Source organism: Triticum urartu, chromosome 6, assembly GCF_003073215.2.
Source record: "Triticum urartu cultivar G1812 chromosome 6, Tu2.1, whole genome shotgun sequence".
NCBI classification, from domain to species: Eukaryota; Viridiplantae; Streptophyta; class Magnoliopsida; order Poales; family Poaceae; genus Triticum; species Triticum urartu.
Window position 1 is genome coordinate 559,856,548 of NC_053027.1, and position 18,377 is coordinate 559,874,924.

General features: G+C 45.8%; 1 protein-coding gene across 1 annotated transcript; it reads left to right on the forward strand.

Annotated features, from left to right (window-relative positions):
* Positions 1-9,208: 9,208 nt before the first annotated feature.
* On the forward strand, positions 9,209-18,245 carry LOC125515392 (transcriptional corepressor LEUNIG_HOMOLOG). The gene is made up of 18 exons (XM_048680858.1): positions 9,209-9,494; positions 9,585-9,617; positions 9,725-9,822; positions 11,621-11,730; positions 11,828-12,123; positions 12,239-12,314; positions 12,400-12,511; positions 13,010-13,059; positions 13,126-13,428; positions 13,537-13,641; positions 14,898-15,113; positions 15,214-15,352; positions 15,418-15,527; positions 15,636-15,785; positions 16,675-16,830; positions 16,947-17,063; positions 17,269-17,466; positions 17,732-18,245. Exons 2-18 carry the CDS (start codon positions 9,586-9,588, stop codon positions 17,873-17,875), a joined length of 2,412 nt encoding a protein of 803 aa, XP_048536815.1. The 5' UTR covers positions 9,209-9,494; position 9,585; the 3' UTR covers positions 17,876-18,245.
* The last annotated feature ends 132 nt before the right edge of the window (positions 18,246-18,377 follow it).

Sequence of the window (18,377 nt, forward strand, 5' to 3'; positions counted from 1 at the left end):
ACCTAGTGTAAAATGCTGGCCACGACGGATCTCCACTCCCACAACATGTCTTCCCCATCTCCGGTAGCCGCTCGCCAGAATCTCGGGAGCCTTGGAGGGATATGCTTCAGCGAGAGGGGAAGAATAGCCTCCATCTTGTTCGGCAGTGCCGCTCATCGTAGTGACACCAGAGAGATATGCTTCAGCCGGAGGGGAAGGGTGGCCTCCGCTTCCGTGAAGCACGGACTAGGGTTGGTTTTGGGGCTAGCGGAGCGGGCAAGACACTGCTTATGCATGCCGGCAACGCGTCGGTGGTGGCCTTCCTGGGACCCGAGAGGCGGCAACCTCTCCGCAAAGCCGGCTTCTTTCTGCCCCGCCAGGGCACTGTTTCTTCGAACGTTGACGATGAATGGCGCGACCGCTGGTGCGGGAGGAGCGGTACTGCACTGCCTCGTCCATGGCAGCCACGATGCCCGTGCCACTGTGCTCCCAGCGTGCTGGCCTGGAGCAACTCAGCACTCCTCCGTGAGCTGGCTTGGAGCGGTGAGTTGCTGAACCACGCGCCGGCTTGGAGCCTCGCCCATGGTACTGACGGTTGATACTCTCCAACGTATCTACAATTTTTGATTGTTCCATGCTATTATATTATCTGTTTTGGATGTTTTATATGCATTAATATGCTATTTTGTATGATTTTGGGGACTAACCTATTAACCTAGAGCCCAGTGCCAGTTTCTGTTTTTTCCTTGTTTTAGAGTTTCGCGGAAAAAGAATACCAAACGGAGTCCTAACGGAATAAAACTTTCGCGATGATTTTTCTTGGACCATAAGACACTCAGGAGACTTGGAGTGCAAGTCAGAAGAGCCACGAGGCGGCCACAAGGGTGGAGGGCGCACCCAGGGGTGGGGCGCGTCCCCCAACCTTGTGGGCCCATCGGTGGCCTCCTGACCTAGATATTCCTCCTATATATACTCTTATACCCTAAAAACTTCCAAGGAAGCCACGAAACCACTTTTCCACCGCCGCAGTCTTCTGTACTCGTGAGATCCCATCTTGGGGCATTTTCCGGCATCCTGCCGGAGGGGGATTCAATCACGGAGGGCTTCTACATCAACACCATTGCCTCTCCGATAAAGCGTGAGTAGTGTACCACAGACCTACGGGTCCATAGCTAGTAGCTAGATGGCTTATTCTCTCTTTTTGATTCTCAATACAAAGTTCTCCTCGATGTTCTTGGAGATCTATTCGATGTAATACTCTTTTGCGGTGTGTTTAGCGAGATCCGGTGAATTGTGGATTTATGACCAGCTTATCTATGAATATTATTTGAATCTCATCTGAATTCTTTTATGCATGATTTGATATCTTTGCAAATCTTTTCGAACTATCGATTTGGTTTGGCCAACTAGATTGGTTTTTCTTGCAATGGGAGAAATGCTTAGCTTTGTGTTCAATCTTGCGGTGCTCGATCCTAGTGACAGAAGGGGAACCGACACGTATTGTATTGTTGTCATCAAGGATAAAAATATGGGGTTTTCATCATATTGTTTGAGTTAATTCCTCTACATCATGTCATCTTGCTTAAGGCGTTACTCCGTTCTTTATGAACTTAATACTCTAGATGCATGCTGGATAGCGGTCGATGTGTGGAGTAATAGTAGTAAATGCATAATCGTTTCAGTTTACTTGACATGGACGTGATGCCTATATTCATGATCATTGCCTTAGATATCGCCATGACTTTGCGCTTTTCTATCAATTGCTCGGCAGTAATTTGTTTACCCACCGTAATAATTCCTATCTTGAGAGAAGCCTCTAGTGAAACCTATGGCCCCCAGGTCTATTTTCCATCATATAAGTTTCCGATCTATAATTTTAGTTTCCAATTTACTTTCTTTGCAATCTTTTACTTTCCATTCCATAAACCAAAAATACCAAAAATATTACTTTACTGTTTATCCATCTTTATCAGATCTCACTTTGTGAATAACCGTGAAGGGATTGACAAACCCTTTGTCGCGTTGGTTGCAAGTTGGTGTTTGTTTGTGCAGGTATTCTGTGGCTTGTCGCGTTGTCTCCTACTGGATTGATACCTTGGTTCTCAAAACTGAGGCAAAGGCTTACGCTACTCTGTTGCATCATTCTTTCCTCTTCAAGGGAAAACCAACACAAGCTCAAGAGGTAGCAACGGTCTGGAGTAGCATGTTGTCTGGTTCATATCTGACGGGCTCAGTGGTCCACCTAGCCGACTTTTATGCCGGAGAACTCCTCTTCCTACTCGTCGGATGCCATGGTGAGTGTGGAGAATATGGTGCAATGAGGAGATGGAGAGCGGAGGTGTGTTGCGATTCTTCACCCAGGTTCCAGCCTCGTTCAAATAGCGGAAGAACGCGAGGAGCCAACCGGCGTTGTGTTTAATGTCAGCTAGCTCGCGAACAAACCTGTGGCTAGAGTAGGTTTCTTGCACACACGTGAGTTTAATGGAGGTAGCGGGCAGTCTGTAGCCATTTGAGTGCGGTAGCAGGCGTGTTTAGCCAGGCGATGCTCTCTCGGTCGGTGCGCTGTTTCAGTGCCTGTAGTGACAGGTCGCGTCTGCTCTGAGCCGGCGCCAATGTGGGCAGCTGGACAGCGATCGGGACGCCCCTGTCTTCAGCTTGTGAGAAAAAAATGCGTCCGTACTGGCTTATGGACAGATGCAGGACCGCGTTAGATGACAAACCACGTCCATACCACACTATCCAGACGGTTGCGAGCGGATCGAGGGTCCGTGTTGGAGATCCTAATTTGTGCTTTGATTCAGGTATATCAATCAACTCAGTTTCCCCTTTTTTAAGGGAATCAACTCAGTTTCTTAATGAAAAGTACATAATATCATAAAAATTAGGAAACATTTACATCCGGATGACCGGCCGAACACTCTGTTGGCCTCGCGCGCTCCATTGGATACATGTGCGATCCAGCGTGCCTACTTGTGCCACGTCAATTTTTGAGGCCCCCACAAATCGTTTTTTATTTTCTCCCAGTCTCTCTTATCTTCTTCACGGATCCGCTCCTCCACGGAAACGGATCCTTTAACATTGAGAAGGAAAGTCACGGTGCTATAGTGTTAGACTAGTGTAAAATGAAGAAGGAAATTTAGGGACTGTTAGTAGGTTGTTTAGTGGTGGTATTTACTGTAGATATAAATAATTTAAAGTTAATTTTATTCACCATCAATTTGTTTGTATGTAATTACTATAAATGTACACAGTAGATCATCAATTTGTAAATTAATTTAAGTTGTTTTAGCTATAATCATATGGATAGAAAGAAGAAAAGTTAGGGCATTGTAGCTTCTCTAACTTTCCTTCTCAATACTAGAGGATCCGGTTCCCTCCTCCACTCGTTCCCATCGATCCTCTTCCTGTCTTTTTCTCTCGCCATTACCCAGTGACCAAGCTTCCCTCATTTCTCTCCCATCGAGTGCTTCCACCCTCCCAGCCACGGGACTGGTGCTATGATGGTCGCCGCTTCGGCTGGGACTGCTGCTATGGTGGGGGATGACGGAGGTGTGTGCCACCGTGGAAACGGCGGTGGTGTTTGCATCAGATGCTGGAACCAGTCACCGCTGGTGCTGGAACCGCCAAGGGGAGGAGCTACAACCAGGCGACGCTCGGTGTTGTGACTGTCAAGGGAGAAACTGCAACCAGGGGAAGGGATGTTGGAACCGCTATCTTGGATGCTGGAACCGATGAGAACTTTTTCTCCAACCGGCGTTGTCGATCATTTTTTTGCTGGAACCGTATCTTTATTTTGTTGGGACCTGCTAGAATTTTTGCTGCAATCCGGAGACGGCGAGTATTTGTTCTTGTTGGAACTAGGTGATTTTTTTTGCTGGAACCATGCATTTGTTTTGCTGGAACCATGATATTCTTTTGGTTTGGTTTGACTTGGTGTAATTTTTCTGTTATGTGGAGGCGAAACCATGTTTTCTGTTTTTTGCTACAAATGTGCCTTTTTTGTTGGAACCACTCATGGTTTTTGCTGCAATCAGATAGACCCGTGCTGGAACCGGTGACAGCGGCAGCCACCAACGGCGATGGCAGCCGTGCTTTTGCTCCAACAGGCAAGAACGACAGCTACCTCCGGGCAATGACGGGGGCCATTGCAACCAGCAACTGTGGCAGCTACCACCGGCAACCAGCGGACGTTTCTACATGCGGCGACGAGGAAGATGACACCAGCTGCGGGGCGAGCCGTCGATTTGCGAAGGGATGGCGTTCGCGACGGCGCCAGACTTCACAACCATGGTGACGGCGACTTTTGCGGCGAAGGGGAGTGCGTGCAGCGAGCGGTTGACTTTTTCAGAGATAGAAGACAAGGAGAGAGACGCACGAGAGGGAACAAATCAGACGGTGCTAATTACGTTTATCGGATGGCTAGCGCTGGACCGGCCCAAATTTAGACCGACGCGCCGACACCTAGCACTCGCCCAAAAACTAGCGGCACAAAATAATGATGGAGTGCCGTCCCAGCTCCATTCCCTCATGCGGTTTCTTCGTGCATGATTTTATTGAAAAAGATCGTGTTCGCGGTATCTTTTTCACTCAGGACTGGGTATCCATACCAGGTGTTATACCGGTAGCTTCAGGTGGTATTCAACTTTCATTGAAGAGAAGCAAATGAAACGCTTTCATAAAAATTCTTGTAGAATCGAGAATGAAGCTTTACTGTTTCCTGGGATTGGCTTTGGGCCTTTCCTGCGCAGCTTAGGTGGAAGGCGAAGAAGGCCCCCCTTCGAAGGGGGGGGGAGCCATCAATGAGATACCAGGACCTCTGAAGAAAAAAAAGACTGCAGTCGTAAACCACTTGCGTCGTCCGGCCGTGCCGTTCCGGACCCTAACCACCACCCCACACAGAAACGGCGCGCGGGTCCCGCGCCCGTCTCCACCCAACCACCCGAACGAGCGAACGAGCGGGACGACGACGGCTCGCGCGTGCGCCTCACGCGCGGCGGGCGAGCGGCGGGATCGATCGACACCGTCCACGCGAGGGCGACGGACGGCCCAGGTCTCCGCGCGAGCTGTTTCCGGGCCGGGCCGTGTAAACGCCCGGCGCAGCGTTTTGGGTGGCCCCGCCCCCACGCCCCGGGCCACCGCAGCCATGTCTCCTCTCCCTCCCTGCGCTCCATCCTCCCCGTGGTTTCTTGTGTGGCCTCCGCCGCGTGTATGTTTGGCTGGATCGATCCCTATTGTGGTGGAGCTGGAGCATGGTAATGGAAAGTGGCGTTAAAAGCATTCTCTCAAACTAAAGAACACTCAGTCAAAGCGCATTGTTTTTCACAAAAGATAAGTATACATTCGAACGTCTCATTATTACCTCATCTAAAACGAGCAAAAAGTACGCAACAGGTGGGAGAACATAACAGAGTGTTGTGTGCTAAAATACTCTTAGCCATGTCTGCACTTATTTTGCAACAACTATATTTGGTTAGAGATGTGACAATACTACTCATCTTCTCAGCGATTCTTTGTTTTACCCAGCGATTAAAATCGCCAGAGAAAGGAAATGGCGCCAGGAAAATTTCCCATCAAGGAAGGATCAGCGTTTCGCCCGCGATCATGGTTCTATCATTAGGATTTCCAATACAACCGCAAATTTCTTAGCACTCCTCGGCCGTTCATCTGAATTTATGGACATGTATTTGGGCGATGGCCTCTTTTCTTAAAAAAGAAATTGGCCGATAGCAAGACGCGAGCATTTGAGCATAATTGTTTCTGAAAAACGGCTTCACTTACGGTTGCCCTAGCGGCCCCTTTGTATCGTTTTTGCAATTCTCTTCTTCTTATTTAACAACTCGAGGTAGATCTTCTGTCTTTCAGACACCATATTAGTGTACTATAAGAGCATCTACAATCAGACTTGGCAATCTGCCCCCATCCTCCCTAAACGCCCGCGGGCGCGTCTGTAGATAGCGCCATGCGGCTCCTCATTTGTTCTGCCGGACACCCACACACACCTTAAATGTAATTCTCAAATCCATGCAAACCATGTACGTGGGTCATTTTGGTCAAAATTAGTTCAGTGCACACAAATACAAATTGTTCATACTTAAGATTCCAAGTATGGATGTAATCAACCGTGTTGGGCCGGCAGGGTTGGGGGTTTAGTCTCACCTCGCCGCACGAGGAGCGACACGATTGGCTTAAATAGTCGCGTCGTCCAAAAACGATAAGCTTCTTTCTCACTGTGAGTAGGCTATCAGTGCACACTTTATGAAGGATATGAACTGTCACTATGAACACAAGAGCGAGCATTGATGGTCCTTTTTAAAAGTTAAACCATTTTCTCACTTCCCCTTTGTTCACTTTGTTTTGAATAATTTTTATCTAGAAGTAATGACCATGGGGCGGTGTCCCGTGGTGGTGACCTTGACCGGTTGGAGCTGTGCGAACAAGGACAAACAGAAAAAAGAGGAGAGGGCTGGTCGGGCAAGGAGGGGGACGGGTATGGGTAAATTGGCGTGGGCCCTAACGATCAGTCCGACAATAAGAACGCGCCCAGGCCTTCCCATATCCGCCGCATATTTGGACTGGATATAAGGGGTGCCGATCAGCCAGGCGTTTGAGGCGCCTATTCTGATCGCCCTTTTTTTGACCGAACTGTCCGTCCGAACCCACCGAGCTGTGGATGCTCTAAGATTCTCTCTCACTGTGAGTAAGGCCATCAATGCACCCTTTGTGAAGGATATGAACTTCACAAAGTGAGCATTGATGACTCTACTCTTTCTTAAGTTAATCAATTTTCACTTACCCCTTGTTCTCTTACTTTTGAATAATCTACACCTAGAAGTAATGACAGCGTTCATCCGAGTGTTCGAGCCAGTTTTGCAGCGTCCGGCTGCAGATGGTCTAACCTGCGATCACCCTCTCTTGTAGACTGTAGACGGGGTTAATTTCAGTAGCAAAACAAAACAAAAAGTGAACATAAATACATACCCAAGCATTTCATAAGCAACAACCCCTAGCCAGGCACCATGTCCCGCCTATCTCACGAGGCAGGGCCACACAATTCCCCCAAACATATCCCGCTTCCACAAATAGGCCAGGCACGGAGGATCCATGCCTCTTCCGTCTAGATACCTCTTTTGTACAGGTACCCCATCACACTAGGCAACCATTTGCATACATATTTTTGATGGTGATCTTTCCACACGTACGTACGTTAAAAGGCTGTGTGCATACGTACGTCACCACCGGCATCAATTGCATCAGGGCAATACACAGCTGCCTACCTTACGTGCACATTTAAAGCTCCACCTGCGTTACAGCCAGCTGCCCTGCCATCCCTTACGTGCACGAAAGAAATTAACCAAAAGCCGAGCAGAAAAACTGCACACGAGGCCACGCACGCAGCGGGCCGCACAGGGGTGGCCACAGCGGTGCGGTCCGCATGGGATCCAGAACACGCGGGACATCGTCACTGTGAAAGCTCACCACACCTCGCCCCCGCCCTTTCGCGGATCCCGTGGCGAAACAGCAGACAGCGTGAGGGTCCAGTGGCTCGCCCCGCCCCATCATTTGCTCGCGCTGGGCTGGCTGGGTCTGGTGTTTGGTGTTCGGCGCGGCGCACCGGGAGCGCCATAGTAATCCGAGCCTAATCGAGTGCTCCAATCCCCACGCCTCCGAGCCTGCCGCCTCGGCTCCGAGTCTAGTCGGACGGATTCGCCTCGCGGTCCCTGTGTTTCCATGCGTATTGCCAGCACGGGCGTGGAGGGGCTTTGTGCGTAAAAAACGAGGTCTTTCAGTATACTTGTAGAGTATATTTTAACTTTGGCATGCACTCCTCTAGTTAGTCTTCTTATTTTCGAGGTTGGAGGCTAACGTCGCATGCCTTGATCTAAATGTGGATATTTCGTGTATAAATAAGCGACAACAAGTCAAAATATTTTTTGATACACCAGGGCGCGGCGCCCCATAAACACGATGTTTGTCGTGACCTGAGGCAGTGGAGTGTACGTCTAACTAATGATCTGATCAGATAGACTGGATGTAGCCTCACATGCCTCGACGTAAATGCGAATATTTTGTATACAAATAAGCAACACCGTATTTTGCAAAAATATATCAAAAAATTCTTTTGACACTAGCACACGGTGCCGGTGAACCCTCCCACATCTCCTACGCCAACCTTTTGATGTTGTCGTGACCTGGGCACGGTGAAGTGCACATCCGACTCATTATCCGGTCAAACAGCGTTAAGGCAACGTTGCATGCCTCGGAGTAAATGTGAATATCTCGTGTATAAATAAGCATGAACATATCATAATACTCCCTCCGTTCGTTTTTATAAGGCGTTTCAGACAGCTGAGTTTGAACTGTTTAGTACACTGTCTGAATTTACTAAAACGTCTTATATAAGTGAACAGAGGGAGTATTTCTTTTGATACACTAGCGCGCGGTGCCGGCAAACGCCCTCACGTCTCCTACGTCAAACTCGATGTTGTCGTGATCTGAGACGATGGAGTGCACATTGAACTCCTGATCCGATCAGAAGCCCGAAGGAAACATCGCATGCCTCGGCGTAAATGCGAATATCTCGCATATAAATAAGCAGCCACATATAAAAGAAATCTATGATGCACTGGCGCGCGACGGTAAATAGGTCTCCTACGCCAGCCTCGATTTCATCTTGACCCGAGACAATGGAGTGCACATCCGTCTCATGATCCGATCAGACAGCCTGGAGGTGACACTGCATGGCTCGACATAAATGTGGATATTTCACGTATAAATAAGCAGCCACATATTAAATGTTTTCCTAGGATGCACTAGCCTCACATCAAAATATTTATTGAGACGCGCTGGTGCGCGACGCCGGCAAGCGCACCCACGTCTCTCCCACCTCAGTCTCGATGTCATCATCGACTAAATGCGAATATTACACGTATAAATAAGCAACCATATATCAAAATATTTCTTGGGATCCGTAGGACAGAAATAGCCTTGAGGTTGTTTGACACATTCTTCTTCCAACAACCATTTTTTGTCATAATATCCTAGTGTTCTACTTCTACCACTGGCAGCAAGCCAGACTAGAATGCCACTCTACCAAAATAGCAGGTTCCTGGGGCGCGGTTCTGCAAAAAGCACTGCGGCGCCCGCCTGTCATCCGAACCTTCCTGAACCCGGCTCACGATTCCGAGCCGCGGATCAAACCCCACCCCCCCCCCCCTCCCCCCCCCCCCCCCCCCCCCCCTCCCTCGCTCCCTGTCTCCCTCCCCTGTCCCATCTACTCTACTCCTCTCTTCCTCCGAGGCGGTGGTGCTACCCGAGCCCAGCCACCCAGGAGCTCGCTCGCCCGCCCGCTCTCCAGCGCTCGGGGCGCGCGCCCGCACCCGCCCGCCCGAATTCGGCGCGCCTCCCCGCCAGCGCGCCGCGGCCGATCGAGCATTCCCGGCGCTCCCGCCGGCCGCCCCCTCGCTCGATTTCCGCGGGATTTCCGGGGCCCCGGGCCGCGGGACCGCCCCCAGCCGGTAATGTGGCCTCTGATCCCTTCGTTCCCCGCGAATTCGCGCCCGATTCGGCCGCCTCCCCGACTGATTTCCGCTGTTTTGGCTCTTCAGAATGGCGCAGAGCAATTGGGAAGCGGATAAGATGTGAGCGAGCTGCTTCCTTCCTCCCTCGCTCCCTCGATGTGTTGTTTGGGGGTGGGTTTTTCGCTGCTCTGTTTTTGGCTAATTTTTTGCTGGTGGTGGCGGTGCAGGCTCGATGTGTATATCTACGACTACTTGCTCAAGCGGAACCTGCAGACGACCGCCAAGGCGTTCATGGCGGAGGGCAAGGTCGCTGCTGACCCAGTTGGTGAGCATCCATCCCCAGCTGCCGCTTAGCTGTCTGAGTCCCTGTGCTGTTTTTCCGGGGTTAGGTTGGTTTGTGAGGGGCGTGCGCCTGTAGGTGGGGACGGGAATTCGGAATGTGGAGTGGTTTGCCACTTTCCCATTGTTCTCAGCTTAGGTTGCTCTGGGAATTCGAGTGTAATGGTGGGTTCGTGCTAGCTAAGTAGTAGGGCTGGGAATTCGTCATCTTAATTGACCCAGCGGGCAGTTTTGTGCCAAATCAGGGCAGGGAGTTCAAGGCCTTGAAGGTGGCTTTGCAGAGTTTTGGGGTGAAATTCGGCACGGTTGCTGGGTACACGGGGTGGAATTTTGAGAGTTCGAGCTGAATGAGGTGGAATATATTTTCAAATTTCAAGAGAGGTTTGAGATCTTTGAGGTCACGCTGGGCGCATGGCTTTTGGGGGAGTCATTCCCTGAGCTGTGTAAGTAGTCTTCAGTAACTATCATTATCACGAGGACGGCGGTAATTGTGGTGCATTTGTGTTCTGGATGTTGTTTGCATGCTTTTACTTATCTTACTTGATCAAGGCTACAATTTATTATACCTGCGCTCGGTGGCTTAATTAACTCTTGTGTTGATCTGGTTTGTTGGGAGTATTTCAGTTACTTGGCTGTTAGCGTCTTTTGTTGGGAGTACATGAATGTATTGTATGGATGTGCTGTGCTGTGCTGTGCATGCATGCAAAGCAGAACTGAATAGATCTTTTGTGGTCTTGTTCATACAGCAAATGTGAATTATCTTGGGATATCATTACCATACAGTAATGAGTTTCTTGATGGCTGTTATTTCCAAAAAAAGAGATCCATGGGCAATAGCACCCTGGACATATTTTTATAGAAGAAGCCCACCCGAGTGAGGTGTCAGAAATTCGTTCCGGACGGGATTCGAACTCTGGACGCAGGGTGCACCACTGTGAACCTTGGCACTAGGCTACTGCCTAGTTGTCAATTCGCTGTTATTTCTCATAGTGATGATTTGGATCATGTCAATGTGTTCTGTTTTGCTTAAATTGGGTTGAGGATTCAGATAGATTTACTATGTCTAGTAGGGTTAATTATACGTGTGAGTTCTTCAGATATATTATATAGATGAGTTGACGATGCATCTTTTCACAAGCTGTTGAGAGTTGTCACATGTCAGTCATGCATTCTATTGAATGCTACTAAAGAAGTAAACAACCTATAAATAGAAATTAAGAATGTACAGTTTGACCTGTTAGTTTCTCAAGTAATAACGGTTTAGAGTTTCATTGCCATGGGGTGCATACCTATTTTGAATGGTACTGTAGTTGTATAGCAGAATTGGTTGCGCACAGCTTCTAGAATCTACATTAGTTTATATCATGATATGAACAGTAGTAATCAACGTATCCTAAAGGCGCCTATCTACCACATGGCTAGTGGCACTCTGGAAAGAGAACTAGAGTGGAAAACAGCACCACACATGCAAGGTAAAATTAGTAACATGAGCATACTGGACAGGCACACAATGCCATACATGGGAATTGAACTCATATCCTTAGGAAATGGTGTGAAACAGAATATTGCCATTTTAGTCATATCCTTAGGAAATGGTGTGAAACAGAAACTGTTGCTGTTTTAGTACCCTGTGTGCCGTTTTAATACCTTCCAACACCTTATGCATGTGGTAGTCATTCATTTTATTAATTATATTGTTGTTATTATTATTATTATTATTATTTTATAGATGTAGAGGAGACTCATCCAAATACCACTGTGGTTCATTTTGACTTGTCATGCAGCAATTGATGCTCCTGGGGGCTTTCTCTTTGAGTGGTGGTCTGTCTTTTGGGATATATTTATTGCAAGGACAAATGAGAAACATTCGGAGGTTGCAGCAGCTTACCTAGAGGTAGATTGGGAATTGCCAATTTGCGTAGTCACTCACCATGCATGAGTTCATATTTTGATAGGACATCCTTACGCCATCTATATTTCTTTGAATACAGGCACAACAAATAAAAGCGAGAGAGCACCAGCAGCAGATGCAGATGCAACAATTACAACTCATCCAACAAAGGCATGCTCAAATGCAGCGAACTAATTCAGGCCACCCTTCGCTTAACGGTCCAATAAATGGCCTAAACTCCGATGCCATTCTGGGGCCATCGACAGCTAGTGTTTTAGCTGCTAAGATGTACGAAGAGCGCTTGAAGCACCCTCATCCAATGGACTCCGAAGGATCGCAGCTTATCGATGCTAGTAGGATGGCTCTTCTTAAGTCGGCTGCAACAAACCATACAGGGTGATCCTCCAGATCTCAGCCCAATTTTTTGATAGATTTTTCAAAAAGAGAAGACAGATTATGTATTTGTGTGTTATTGTTATTCTCACTAAAACATTTTTTTTTTTGGAAACAGGCAATTAGTTCCTGGAAATCCTGGAAATGTATCTACTACGCTGCAACAGATTCAGGCTCGGAATCAACAAACAATTGTGGGTTACAGCACCGCTTCTTGTTTTATTTTAGTTCACAGTTTCTTCCATTAGTCACTGAAATGAATACTCTGATTTCTAACAGGACATTAAGAGTGAAGGCAACATGGGTGTAGCCCAAAGATCTATGCCCATGGATCCATCTTCCTTATACGGACAGGGAATAATTCAGCAAAAACCTGGATTAGGTGGTGCAGGTAGCTTTCCTTGATTTCCTTTTTAGAGTCAGCAATTGGCAAGAAATGCATTGCTGTGTCAAACTTGCTGTCTTTCCTGTCTTTTTGTCATAGAATTGCGGGAACCAAATTTCTAGATGAAAGCTTATGCAATTTTTATGCTTCAAAGTGCATCGTTACCATCTCTTGTTTCTATCCTGATAAACACCATTTTGAATGATAGGTAACCTATTACGCTTATTGTATGATGGCGTAGATGGACTTCCAATAACCCTCTTAATTAACTTTCCTTTTATCTTTGTGTAGCATGAGTAAATTTGTGCAATAGCTTTATAAAGTTAGAGGCTAATGAATATTAAAGCCATACTAAATTTGTTTTTCTGAGGTTTTTTAGTCGGTGGGACTATCTCCTGGATATAACGTGATATATTACTTAGCAAATGTTCTCAAGATGAAAATTATCGTTCTCTCGTTTTGTTCATTCTGCTTTTGTGGTGAGGTGTCTTTTCCTGTCAACAGGACTGAACCAAGGAGTGAGTGGTCTACCCTTGAAGGGCTGGCCATTAACTGTAAGTTCTACAAATATTTATTGCCTCCCATATACTATGTTCTTGAATCTAATTACCATCTTACAGGGAATAGACCAACTTCGGCCAAATATAGGTGCCCAAATGCAGAAGCCATTTCTTTCAACACAGTCACAGTTCCAACTTATGTCACCACAACAGCAACAGCAACTCTTAGCACAGGCTCAAGTACAAGGGAACCTTAACAACTCAACTAATTATGGGGATATGGACCCCCGCAGATTTACGACATTGACCAGGGGTGGCATGAATGGTAAAGACGGACAACCTGCTGGGACTGATGGCTGCATTAGTTCCCCAATGCAATCAAGTTCACCAAAAATTAGAGCAGACCAAGAATATCTCATGAAGGTTTGTCTATTCTGGAAGTTTCTATTCCTTACATGGAGTTTGGTCTTAAGAGGTTATTTTATTTAGCTGTATACTGCTGGAATCTAACTATGGCAGAAAGTTATCCAGATGCAGCAAACATCTTCTCAGCAATCACAGGAACATCTTCAGCAGCAGCAACAGCAGCAGCAGAATCAGCAACAGCAGCAGCTAAATCAGCAGCAAATGCAACAGGTATTGACATCATGCCCAACCCAGGAAAAGACACTTGGCACAGTATTGTTTTTCTTTGTTGGTTTCCTTGGGAATAGTTCTCTTGGAAATAATGCCTGGAGGGAGTACAATCACGAAAAATCTATATGGAGATGACTATGGAATTTGTCGACTTAGTTATTCCATTGAAACAAATCTAAGTAAACTCCATGGCATTAAAAGTTTCAAATTTCATGTTTGTCTCCGCTCCCCCTCTCCCCATCCCCACCCCATCCCCCGTCCTCCTCTTTTGGGCGCACATGTGTGGGGTGATTTCCTGACAAGTTATTGACCTTCGATTTTGTTTCTTTACGAGCAACGTGCCAGTGCATTGCAACGGATCCAAAGTAGAATAATTCATGTCCACAAACTTGAAAGAAAAACACTCTAGTTTTGGTATATATGTATCACTAAAAATTTATTACGTTTCACTCAAAATATATTCCTTGGGCTGTTTTGATGAGGTGAGGAAGGGATGTGGTTGGTTTCAAGATACTAAGGGGTTTTCTGCAAATTGGAGCAGAGAAGTGGGGTATTGTTGCGAAAATGCCACAACTTACCTCACAGTCATTAGATGCAGATCTGATGGTCAGAAATGACGGGATGGTAGACACACCATCATCACCAACTGAGTCTTTTATAGGAAAAAGAAACTAGTAAGATGCCCGTGCATTGCATGGAACAGCAAGATTGGGGGTGGATGGCGCCGGCAGCGGCCATCACAACAGATTGTTCCGTGGCCTTCTGGATGTGGTGGGGAAGAGATAGGGCTGATTGTGAGAGACAAGGAGTTGTTTGTAAATATGAAAACAAGTGTCGGGCATCTTTTTGCAAAACTGCAGCAGTTTGCTTTGTATGCGTCAGATCTAGATTTGACGGCTACTGTTGAAAGATGGCAGGCACACCATCATCACCAACTCAGATTTTTATAGGAGTAGAGAAAGTAGAGAGTAGAGATTTTGTCCTACTATTTCGAACTAACTGGCGGCTACTGCAATTAACATCCCAAGTATCCATATCCATAACATTTCATGTGCTCAACATGTTGTTAACCTCAAATGTATTTTCCTTGTATTTTTTTGTTTCAGCTATTTGAACTAATTAATGCTGACTAGTGGACTGATTTTCCATGAAAAGATATCTGAATGCTTAAATTTGCTTCTTTGTGATGTAGTCATGGTTATCTTATATTATATCTGCTTGGTGTTATGTAACTATGTTTAATTGTTTATCTCCAGAACAACAGAAAAAGAAAGCAAGCGACATCGTCAGGCCCAGCAAATAGTACTGGAACAGGAAATACGGTGGGCCCTTCAGCCAACTCTCCACCGTCAACTCCATCCACACATACACCTGAAGGGCTTGCAGTAGCTGGCAATATGCGCCATGTTCCAAAAAATTTAATGATGTATGGTGCGGATGGAACTGGGCTCGCATCCTCTTCAAATCAAATGGTAGCTCATTTACCTTTTCTCATCTAATATGTTGTGCTGGATTTGTCTTACAGCCATTCTACGCCAGTTAGATATGTAAGGTTATTGTTTTATGTAACAGGATGATCTTGAACCTTTTGGTGATGTTGGCTCATTGGATGACAATGTTGAATCTTTCTTGTCCAATGACGAGGGAGATGCAAGGGATATTTTTGCTGCACTTAAAAGCCCAACAGAACCTAATCCACCTGCTTCAAAAGGTAGCACTTATGATGTTTTTAGTATTTGCAAACATCACATACATAACATACCCTTTTTTGTTTAGGTTTTACATTCAGTGAGGTTAACTGTTGGCGAACAAGCAACAGCAAGATAGTCTGCTGCAATTTTTCTTCTGACGGCAAGATCTTGGCAAGTGCTGGACATGAAAAAAAGGTACGAGTAACTGCCATGCTATAAATGAGCCTTTTTCTATGAAGAGTGGAACCTGCTTGCCTTTGGTGTTTATGGGTGTGCTTCCTTACTTGATTTTTGTTCTCTCAGGCTGTACTTTGGAATATGGAGACTTTCCAGACACAGTATTTACCAGAAGAGCATAGTCTCATTATCACTGATGTCCGTTTCAGACCTAACTCTACACAGCTGGCAACTTCATCTTTTGACAGAACAGTTAAACTATGGAACATTGCAGATGTAAGTTAGGCTTATCAGTTTATGTATGTGCCAGCAAAAAATATCTGTTAGAACAAGACTGAGTTTTCTGGAAATTCATAAATTTTGGTTCGAATTTTGTGAATCAAACTCAAAAGTTGTTCTAATTTTTTCGTATGAACGGGATCCAACCATACTGGTAGGTATCTATTCAATGCAGCTAGCCTAGTGGCAAGACCCCCCACACACAACCAGTAGATACCGTGTTCGACTCTCATGCAAGGCATGTTCTATTTTCACGCTTTTAAGCTGTGATACCAACATTTCAGTGTTTCTTTTAGAAAACAAGGCTAGGCAGATACGGTCACGGGATTCCTGACCAAGCGATACAACAAACAAGCAACAGCACCAAGCTGCTCATGTGTTTGGCATAGTTTGTGCTTTTCCTTTTTAGAAACCATTCAAGAAAACAGAAGAAGTTTGTCCAGTTTAAATTTTTACTACCAAAATCCGATTTCCAGTGAGTTTCGCCAAATGTTGCCCAATATTGCACTCCATGGCATGCTGACAAACTATTGCTCAGGGGTGCTGTTTTGCTATGCCTCACTGCCTTGTATAGCAACATAAGCCACAATATGCTCAAGCACAGTGTGTCTAAGTACTGATCTGTGCTTACTACTAGAGTACGGGAAACGGTGGTGGAAGTTATTTCAGTTATCCGTATAATTCGTTACTCAGATTATAATACGAGACATGACAATTGTGAAAATAAATTAGAGCATAATACAAATGTACTATCGGAGGTGAATGCATCCACTATGTGATGATTGTTTAAGTGTGCTACCATCAGACCCCTGAATTTTGAACTAGCTGTATGTACATATGTTTGCATTTTGTATATTGCCTGAAACTTGAATTTCTTGTTTGGCAGCCTGCATTCTCGCAGCATACATTCGCCGGGCATAATTATAGTGTTACGTCACTAGATTTTCATCCAAAGAAGACGGAACTTTTGTGCTCTTGTGATGGCAATGGTGAAATCCGATACTGGAACGTGACTCAGCATTCCTGTATTCGTGTCATAAAGGTTGGTACTCTTCTTTAGGTCCCCTGAAAATCTTCTTAATAACTTATATAATGAACAAAAAATATATGATTGAATAATCTGTCTTTTTGTAAGTCTGACTACTGTTTTTTGGACAGGGTGGTACTGCTCAAATTCGTTTCCAACCTAGCACCGGACAGTTTCTCGCAGCTGCTAGTGAAAGTGTTGTCTCCATATTTGATGTTGAAACACATACCAAAAAGTACACCCTGCAGGTCTGTTTTTCAACACAAACGCATCGATGTTGCACTGTTTCATCTCTTTCATGAGAAGTTTATCTGCAATGTTTTCTGTTATTGCCTCCGCAAATGCACATTCCAAATCCCTCGTCATTGGGAGTTTTTTTTAATGTGGCTGTGCTTGTAATCAATCAGATTGTACCAAGTAATCATGAAACTTAAGCGTTGATTATAATCTCAGGGCCATAACACAGACGTGCAGTCAGTGTGCTGGGACAACACTGGGGAGTACCTTGCGTCTGTCAGCCAGGATCTAGTTAAGGTGTGGTCAGTATCATCAGGAGAGTGCATTCATGAGGTCAGCTCAAATGGAAATAAGTTCCATTCTTGTGTGTTCCACCCAAGTTATACCAATCTCTTGGTGATTGGAGGCTACCAGGTAGTACTTGCTCTTCCATTGAGTTTTAAATTTTAATATTCTGCGTTAGGATTATGTCCAATGGTTTTGTGAAGTGTGCACCCTTGTATTATTTTTGCCAATGAACATCTTTAGTCATTTTCGTTCTTCTCGGCTGACAAGGAATTACTCTAACATAAGATTGCTAGTAATTTCCTACTCCCTCATATGCTACTCAAACTCTGATGTGACTGTTTTGTGTTTTATAGTCACTAAAAATTTATCGTCGGCATTTTTGTCGGTGCAGTCCTTGGAGCTATGGAACATGGTAAAGAACCAAAGCATGACGGTGCCGGCTCACGATGGTCTGATTGCGTCGTTGGCACAATCACCGGTAACCGGTATGGTGGCTTCTGCGAGCCATGACAACTCCGTCAAGTTGTGGAAGTAACAATAATAATAATAAAGCCGATGCGCCTAGATAGTTTTTCTTCTTCTCCAGATAAATTGATATTCCATCAGTCGAGGCATAGAATGAGTTGTTATCGATTGTGTTGTACCTCCATCAAGGCGAATAAGGAAAGAGTAGCTTGGCTGGTTGCCTGCCGCGGTCGAGCTGTTTAGGGCTGATTGCGGCGAGCCTGCGGAAGGAACTGTATGTATCTTGATAGGTGGTGTGTATGTAGCGTAAAGACAGGAAAGAAGAAATGTAACATTCCGGTGCTTAACTGGAAGGACTCATTGCAATTAGCCTCTGTCGGTTGGTTGTGAAATCTGTGGGTCTTGCGAGCAACAGTATATGGTAAGTTAGTTCTGAGTTACTGCTGCTGTTCGTGTTTGATCTTCTGCATAAAATTGGTACGCTGCTGCTAGCAACTATTGGTATGCATGCTCCAGTTTGTCAGGTTTTGAAGTGTGCAATCCGTCAGGTTGAGATGTCAAGCTGATAATTT

Bases quoted from the DNA above. Each gene is read 5' to 3' on its own strand.
- LOC125515392 (XM_048680858.1), top strand. From the start codon at position 9,586: ATGGCGCAGAGCAATTGGGAAGCGGATAAGAT. The intron at 12,512-13,009 runs GTAGCTTTCCTT...TCCTGTCAACAG, and splicing joins ACCTGGATTAGGTGGTGCAG to GACTGAACCAAGGAGTGAGT. The intron at 13,429-13,536 runs GTTTGTCTATTC...AAAGTTATCCAG, and splicing joins ACCAAGAATATCTCATGAAG to ATGCAGCAAACATCTTCTCA.